General features: G+C 37.6%; 1 protein-coding gene across 2 annotated transcripts; it reads left to right on the top strand.

The window, feature by feature from the left end:
• The first annotated feature begins 3,980 nt into the window (after nt 1-3,980).
• Nucleotides 3,981-7,412, top strand: LOC133707088 (immune-associated nucleotide-binding protein 9-like). 2 transcript variants are annotated; one of them, XM_062132621.1, is made up of 6 exons: nt 3,981-4,063; nt 4,530-4,773; nt 4,923-5,197; nt 5,839-6,003; nt 6,101-6,232; nt 6,979-7,412. In XM_062132621.1, the coding sequence occupies exons 2-6, from the start codon at nt 4,548-4,550 to the stop codon at nt 7,240-7,242; spliced, it is 1,062 nt and encodes a 353-aa protein (XP_061988605.1). In that variant the 5' UTR covers nt 3,981-4,063; nt 4,530-4,547; the 3' UTR covers nt 7,243-7,412. The 2 variants fall into 2 exon arrangements, with proteins under 2 accessions (XP_061988605.1, XP_061988603.1); XM_062132619.1 differs by having other exon boundaries at nt 3,981-4,108.
• Nucleotides 7,413-9,285: the final 1,873 nt, after the last annotated feature.

Genomic DNA, 9,285 nt, shown 5'->3' with positions numbered 1-9,285 from the left:
GATGGGCTCTGCTAGTTGCATTTGTCTAAAAAGGACAGTTTTATGAGAAATTTGAATGAATAAAAAAAATGAAAGCAGGGCCACAAAGGCGTTCGATACCCTCGATTACCTGACTTTAAATAGACACCAGCAAATTTCGACACGGTGACAGTGCCAAAAGTTAAGCCCATGAGCCCATCTCCACTATTGTTTCTAATCGTGACAAAAGAAGTGCCGCTTTTGCTCGCATTTGTTGTGGTGAAGGCAAAACAATATTAAACAAGTTCACGGTACCCTGCATGCTATCAAACACTTATTTGGACTTTGGTTAATCTTCAACCATATTCATGGTTTGGTAATGTTTTTTGCGTTTTTATTCTTTATAATGGGTTTTGATCTCATGTCTCCTCCTTTTGATGCTGATCTCTATTTCATTTACTATATTTTTCTTTTGCCAAAAAAAAAGGAAAAAAAAGCAAAGGGCCTATATTGGGGCATTTATAGTACTTAATTGTTAGCTAGCTAAACCTGTATAAGTTCAGTATCATTCGTATAAGATCCATGTCTTCAATATAAATATTGGTGATCATATAAATTAGGTCAATTTACTCGTTCTTGGCACCTGAAAGGGACGTCTGAAAAGTGAAAACCCTAATTAGTGGTTCTGTACAAGGCATGTGATGATCATGGATTCAGATAGGAGTTAGAGCAAGTCCACCGATCTCTACTTGACCGGGCACCAGCTCAGAATTGATGATGTGTTGCCCAACTAAAGGAATTTTCATCTTCCACCGGCCCAACTCTGACCAGCCAAAAGTTGGCTTTGCATGACCAAGGCCAAAAAAAAGGGCAAGGGCCTGACTATTTTCCTGACCCAGTCAAGCATGCTGCCAGGTCAGCCCAAGCCCCACACGTGGCTGACGTCAGCCACTGACGCCGAGAGTGAGACGCGCTGGAGAAGGGCGTGGAAGGCACGGACCAATTCAAGAAGTGCTGGATGCGTGTTTGCCACGATTTTGTCGTGTAGCGATAAACAGTGGCAAATGAGAAGGCAACATGTGCCTCTAAACCGGTGGATCATTTCGAAATGGCTGCCTAACGGTCATGAAATCCCAGCGGTCCATTTCAATTAAGAAGAGGATCCAACGGCAAACAATTAACCACTATGTAACGTTAATAAACGGTAAGAAAAAAATTGTAAAATTTTTTCTATAAATACCTAGCATTTTCTTTACATCTCACACCCAAAAAATTCAAGTTCATAGTTACACCTTCCTCCTCTTCATATAGCTCTCATCATCCAAATTTTTCATTATCCAATATGGCCGAACAAAGGGGAAACACACGTCCAGTGGCCGGCCGGACACGTGGGAGATCAAAGTGAAGATGATAATACCGAAGAGAAAAGGAGATGGATGGATGAGGAAGATGTTCAATTGTGCAAGTCTTGGAAAGCTGTAAGCCAATGTCCGGCTGTGGGCACAAATCAGAAAAAAAAAAAACGACTTATGGTTGCGCGTGAAACGACACTTTGACGCAAATTGGCCCAAGAGCCGATCAACCCAATCTTTGCAGGGAAGGTGGAAAATTTTGAAGGTTGAACTCTTTGAGTGGCATTGTGCATTAAGGCAAGCGAAAAATTGGTACAAGAGCGGTTCGAATGCGGTTGATGAGGTATGTATTTGTTGATAAATCATTTAATTTGTTGATACATTATAGTAAAATATTACTTGATAAATAATGTAGTAATTATAATATCGTTTTAATTGTAGTAATTGCTTTTCGTTATAATTAAAATAATTAGTTGATAAATAATGATGTAATTACAACGATGTTTATATTTGTACTTATTGATTTTTATTGTAACACGGTGAGATACTCTCTTATTAAAATTAGGACCTTTATAATAGATGACCATTCATAATAGCGTTTATATTTGTACTAATTGCATTTTTTTATTGTTTTTTTTTTTTAATTACGTAGCAAGATGAAGCACATAAATTGTGGCATGCCGGGATGAAGAGAAAAAGTGGGAAGACCAAAAGACACAATTTTTAGAGTTTTGATAGTTACGCTGTTGTGGAGGGCTTTGCACAATTTAAAGACATCTCTAGCCATACATCCGGAGGAATATCAAATGAAAGAAATCAACATACGCGCACACAACCAATTCCTGGAAATTCTCCCATCAACTTGGACATGGATGTAGATGAGGTAATTGCAGGTGAAACCGCAAATCCTAATGTGAGGCCTCAAGGAAGGAAGGCTGCCAAAGAAGCAATACGGAAAGGAAAGAAGGCAGCGCAAGATCAAAGTCATTTGTCAAGCACACTCGAGAGTATAGCGAACAACCAAATAGAGGCAACCACGGGCAAGAAAAAACTCGATGAGGAATTCGCTCGAAGTCTCCAAGAGGAAAATCAACGAGCATGTATCCTCTTACAAATCGAAATGAGAAAAGAGCAACTCCTATTACAAGAGAGGGAAGAGTGAATTAAAGAGAGGGAAGAGCGAAATAAAGAGAGGGAAGAGCGTATTATAGAGATTGATACAAGTCAAATGACGCCAAATAAAAAGCGTTATTGGTCAAGAAAGCAAAAGAAGATAGTGGAGAAAGAAGATCTTGGCGAGCAGACGCCACCTTCTATGGGTGGATACTATCCGCAACCCAATTTTGGTGGTGCATTCCCACAACCAAATTTTGGTGGTGCATACCCACAACCACCTTACCCCGGTGCATACCCACAACCATCTTGCCCCGATGGATTCCCACAACCTCCCTTCACCGGTGGATTCCCACCACCTCCTTTCACCGGTGGATTCCCACAACCCCCTTACCCCGGTGGATACTATCCGCAACCACCTTACCCCGGGGGATATCCTACACAACCACAATTTTCACCTTTCTCTACGGGTGATTCCACCAACCCTAACCCTAATGATGAACCTTCAAACACAAATTGGATTCCTAGAGAGGATGAGGATCATGATTTGAATAATTAGGTGATTATGCATGTTGTGTAATTGTATTGTACTTATTCCTAGTTTTTCATTTATGTAAGCATAAATTTTATGAAATAAAAGTTGTATTTGAAAATTCCTCTTATTAAAGCACACACCTCTTAGTAAATTGCATAATTATGACATTAATTATCCATAAATATCCATTATTATCATCTATTTACATCAAATATATTTTAATTTTAAAATATAAAAAAAACAGTAAAATTGAACAGTAAATGAACAGTTAAAACAATCAATAAACAATGAAAATGAACAGTTAAAAATCGATGAACAGTGATACATGAACAGTCTTGACTGGTCAAGAAAAAAAACGGGTGGAAACCCATGTCCAGTGGTAGTGAACAGTTACTTGACTGGTTGAATTCTTGACTTTTCGACCTTGACATTTCTTGACTACGGGTGAACTTGCTCTTAGATTTTGAACTTACTATATAATTGACTTGAAATTTCAAAATAGTTTTTTTATTTTGAATTGAAATGGTGGTGAATGTATGAATAATTTATCCACTAAATTATACTTTAGCACTTTGATGATAATGAACATATGTGTGTGTGTGTATATTAACATCGATCACTAAATGAATATATATATGTGTGTGTGTGTGTGTGTATATTAACATCGATCACTACACTAACATGTGATAGGACCTGTAATTTCGAATCTTTACATGTTATATAAATATTGTCCCCACATAGTCACCTTATTGAAAGATAAAATGTGTTAAGAGTTTTATCCTAGAAGACTATAGTGTGGAAAAATTTGATGCCTCAACTATTCGCTGGTTGGCTCCTTTACAGTTCCACATACCTTTGAATCTACTTCACCTAGCATTGGGTGGAAGAGCAAGGAATTGATTTCCTTTCCTTTCTTTCCGTGTAAATTAAGTCAGCATCAATGTAGGAGAGTATATGAGCAGAAACCTCGAGGAGGATCGTATAAATTCACCACTCATACAAACATAGAGAGACATTATAACAAAGAACTTCTCTCCTTCTCTCTCTCTGTGTGGCCTCCGACAGAGAGTCTCTTTGTTCTTGGCTTTGCTCTTCCTCTACATGAGTTGAGTTTTCTTTCGAGACGACCTTATATGCTGTTATTCCAATCGTACTGCCTCTTTAACTCTATAGTTTTTTTTTTCCTTGGTTTCAATTGTCAGCGTGCCCGGTGTTCATCAGACGATTCTCTCTCTCTCTCTCTCTCTGATCTTTTTTTTTTCGTAGATAGGTCTACAGTTATTCGTGCTACTGACTCATAGAACTACATATGGATAACATGTTTAAAAATCAGTGTGTTTTGCTCAAATCAAAAATTAATTTTTCTTTACTCATATAACTTAAGTCATTGCAATTGTGTGCGTGAGTCTTCTAGATATATAAGGTAATGCAACTATTGCCGTACTTTTGTCATTATGAAGCAGTGAGAAAAGATAATATAGACTATATGCTTGCAAGGTATCCTCATTCCACTTGCAATACTTTCCTCGTTTATGAAGCATTGACAGAATATAAAACATATATGGTTGCAGGTATTCTGATTTTGTATAATGGGTGGACGTTCGATTGATGCCCGGCAACTTCCCTTTTCTAATGATGCTCGCACTATGGTCTTAGTTGGACGCACTGGTAATGGAAAAAGTGCAACAGGCAACAGCATTCTTGGCAAAAAAGCCTTCAATTCCAGGCGTAGCTCTAGTGGTGTCACGACCGCTGCTGAATTGAAGACTGCTATCTTGGGAGATGGACAACAAATTAATGTTATAGACACTCCTGGTAAAGTCTTGCCGACGCGTATTTGTTTTGTAATTATGTATCTAAAAAATGTCTCTAGGAGTAGCACTACGAGTATATAAAGTAGTTGCATTTAAGAACCTGCTTTTCAACGGTTATTCTTTCCTTTTGATTTCTGTGGTATGCTCCAGGTCTTTTTGATAATTCTGCCAAATCAGACTTTATTAGCAAAGAAATTGCCCAGTGCATTAAATTGGCCGAGGATGGGATCCATGCTGTTCTTGTGGTTCTCTCAACTAGAACTCGCTTTACAAAAGAAGAGCAGTCTGCAATCTGTAGCTTGGAAAATCTATTTGGAAGTAAAATCTTTGACTATATGATTGTTGTCTTTACGGGAGGAGATGAGTTGGAAGAAGATGAGACTTTGGAAGATTATTTGGGCCGTGATTGCCCGAAGCCTTTGAAGGTAAATTTGTTTTTTTTTTTCTTTCCATAATTTAAAATGTCATGATAACATCACTACTTTCGTTTCCATTTCTGAATGAGCAGGATATGATATTCTTTTTAAGTGTATCTGTTAACATCATCGTGTATTTCATTTGGATTTATAAGTTTGATATAGAATATAGTCAAGTTGAGACATGAGTTTAGAAGTACTATTGAAGTTCTGTTGAAGCATTCCTGTTTGTTGTCCATTTTTTTTCTTTTCTTTGCTCCCCAGATTTGTTTCCAAATGATATCGAACTTAGTGAAAATGCTTGTCCTCTCTAAACTGAGACAGTTCTTGGGAACTCCTCCCTGTTCATTGCTTACGTCAAATGTGTATTACCTCTTTACAAAAAGTATTGGTGTCATTGTCATTTGTTGTTCCCAGAAATAAAGTTGGTCTTTATTAATGATGTGTGGTGATATAAGGTAGACTTGGTTCAAATGAGCAGTATCATTAGAAGTTGACACAAATCTATTAGTAACATGGAATTAATGGAAGATCATTTTGACATATTTTATGTAAGAATTTGCTTTTATTTTTTTTTGCTTGATCCAGTACTCTCTTTGATATGAGCCTATCATGCACTAGACTTGTAATCAGTTCTTGCAATAATATAGGAAATCCTTGGTCTGTGTGGAAATCGACATGTGCTTTTTGATAACAAGACTAAGGATGAAAGCAAGAGGGTCGAACAAGTGCAGGGCCTTCTCTCGCTTGTAAACTCGGTTATAGCACAGAATGGTGGGCGGCCATACACAGATGAGATATTTGCTGAAGCGAAGGTTTTTGTTGTTTTCTCTTTTATTTATAGTAATTTCTTGAGATTATTACTTTGTTGGTATTGAATATAATGATCAAAACATTGCTGCATCTGGACAGAAAGGGGCTATGAAACTTCGTGATCAACAAGAAGAGGTTGCTTCGAAGATGTATTCAAAACAAGAAATAAATCGTTTGAATGAGCAGATGCAGCGTCAATATGATCAGCAGCTTAAACAAATTACTGAGATGGTATATTTTCATCTGCATTTTGTTTGCATTCAATAATTTCCATCAGAATGTTTAACAGTTGGCTTAGTTAAAACTACAATTTGCTACTTTGTTGCATCCTGTGCCATAGTCCTGTGTCTATTGACCAACCCCTTTAAACTGAGATATTTGTATTTGTAAAGAATGAATTTGTGTATAGCTTTTCGCATTGGCTGTTGATCTTATTTGTACAATGAATAGTAAGAGCCTAAAAAACCTAAATTTAGAGTAAGAGAATTGAACTGTTAACTAGAAATCTGTGAACACAATATCAGCATTCATACTAAATGTGATTTAAGGTGGTTTAACACTCCCCACAACTCTCACGATCTTGGAGACACGAGATTGGGAGAAGTTTGAACTGTTAGGTAGAAATCTGGATACACAGAATGGCAATGACATTAAATGTGACTTAAGGGGAGCTTAATGTACTTGATAGTAGTTAATAAAATTTGTAGAATGAAATCCTTGAAACAAGTTAAGTGGCCATATCACCTTCTTCATTTATTGAGTTTGGAATCTTGCATTAGGAATCTTATGATTACGGTGCTCTCCCATATAAAAACAATTTATTTTTCCTTTCTTTGGATTTGGAAAGATCGAGTGGGTAATATAGATCTCAGAGCACAAGGTGTTTGCCTCTACTAATTAATGAGTTGTTTTTATATGCTTGTAAATATTGAACTTTTACTTTCATGTATACTTTTATCTGAATCACAAATATGCAGCTTGAGTTAAAGATGAGAGTGAACACCATGACGCTTGAACAAAAGTTAGAAGATGAACATGCTGCACGGCTAAGAGCAGAAAAGATTGCCCAAGAGGCTCAACAAAGGTCTGCGGATGAGATTCGAAAGCTTAGTGACGATCTACAAGAAGAGAAGAAGAAAAGAGTCGGAAGTGGTGGAGGCAGCACAAGCGGCGGAAGCGGCACCAGCGGTGGAGGCAGCACAAGCGGCGGAAGCGGCAAAGGCGGTTGTCTTATTCTTTAATGTAATGATTGATAGGCTATGTGGTAAGGAGATCTGGAGTTTGCGGCAACTGGTTGCGACGTCTGGTTGGTAATGGCTATGGTATCCTGTGTAAATATGAAAGATGTTGGTTCACAGTTGGAAGTTTAATGTCTAAACTCTTCAACTATATGGGAATAATGTTGTAAGTATATTCATCTCTTAAAGAGGTTTATATAGAATTACAGTCATGTACATATAAAGAAAAGTAATAAATGTTGATCTAAGTAAACTATATCACTAATGTTAATTGATACACAAAATAAATCATAATAAAGACTAATTGATATGATACAGATCATGTCAACACTCCCTCTCAAGTTGGTGCATAGATGTCTTGAATGCGCAACTTGTTAAGTGAGCTATGAAATACTTTACTTGAAACAGCTTTAGTCAGAATATATGCAAGCTGGTCTTCAGTCTTCACCTGTGGCACATCAATGATCTTTGACTCTAGCTTTTCCTTGATAAAGTGTCTGTCCACTTCAACATGTTTGGTTCTATCATGTTGAACTGAATTGTGTGCAATGTCTATGGATGCCTTGTTGTCACAGAATATGTACATAGTGTGTTTAGGCTTGAACCCTCAATCTTTCAATAGGTTACCCCAAGTCTTTCAATAGGTTACGGAGTCATAACATTTCACATATTCCTTGGGCCATTCCTCTATATTCTTCCTCTGCACTAGACCTGGCAACTACTTTTTGTTGCTTACTTCTCCAAGTAACAAGGTTACCTCCCACAAAAGTAAAGTATCCTGAGGTCGATCTTCTATCAATGATAGATCCTGCCTAATCTGAATCAGTGTACCCAACAACCTCCAAGTGTCCATTCTTTAAAAACATAATTCCTTTACCTGGAGCTGACATTAAGTAACTACGAATACGGTAAACTGCATTCATGTGAGCTTCACTTGGGGAATGCATGAACTGACTTACCACACTCAGAACATATGCAATATTTAGGCGTGTGTGAGATAGGTATATGAATCTGCCGGCCAACTAGTACTCTTTGATACCTCTCCTTGTTGGTAGGCGCTTGATCAGGATATTCCCCTAACTTGTGATTTTGTTCCATTGGCGTATCAGTAGGTTTGCAAGCTAACATACCTGTTTCAGTGAGTAAGTCCAAGACATATTTTCTTTGAGATAAGAAAATGCCTTCTTCTGATCCGACCACCTCAATGCCTAGAAAATATTTCAGCCCGCCCAAGTCTTTCATTTTAAACTCAGATGACAAATAGTCCTTGGGCCATTCCTCTATATTCTGCCTTTGCACTAGACCTGGCAACTAGTTTTTGTTTCTTACTTCTCCAAGTAATAAGGTTACCTCCCTCAAAAGTAAAGTATCCTGAGGTCGATCTTCTATTAATGATAGATCCTGCCCAATCTGCATCAGTGTACCTAGCAACCGCATTCTTCGAAAACATAATTCCTTTACCTGAGCAGACTTTAAGTGACTAAGAGTACGGTAATTAAACTGCATTCATGTGAGCTTCACTTAGGGAATGCATGAACTGAATTACCACACTCATAGCATATGCAATATCCGGCGTGTGTGAGATAGGTATATGAGTCTGCCAACTAGTTTTTGATACCTCTCCTACTTGGTAGCCACTTGATTAGGATATTCCCCTAACTTGTGATTTTGTTCCATTGGCATATCATCAGGTTTGCAAGCTAACATACCTGTTTCAGTGAGCAAGTACAAGACATATTTGAGTAAGTACAAGACATATTTTCTTTGAGACAAGAAAATGCCTTATTCTGATCTAGCCACCTAAATGCTGAGAAAATAGTTCAGCCCACCTAAGTCTTTCATTTCAAACTCACATGACAAGTAATCCTCCAACTTCTTTGCTTCTTTTTGATTATTTCATATTACAATCATATACATAAATAATTAGAGCAGTCAGCAAGAAGATAGTATGATCAGAGTTACTATGCTTGTAGCCAAATGTCTTCATTGACTCACTAAACCTCCCAAACCACGCTCTAGGAGATTGCTTGAGCCCATAGAGTGATT

The sequence above is a fragment of the Rosa rugosa genome, chromosome 4 (genome assembly GCF_958449725.1).
Source record: "Rosa rugosa chromosome 4, drRosRugo1.1, whole genome shotgun sequence".
Classification (NCBI taxonomy): Eukaryota; Viridiplantae; Streptophyta; class Magnoliopsida; order Rosales; family Rosaceae; genus Rosa; species Rosa rugosa.
This window is presented reverse-complemented; position numbering and strand designations above follow the sequence as displayed.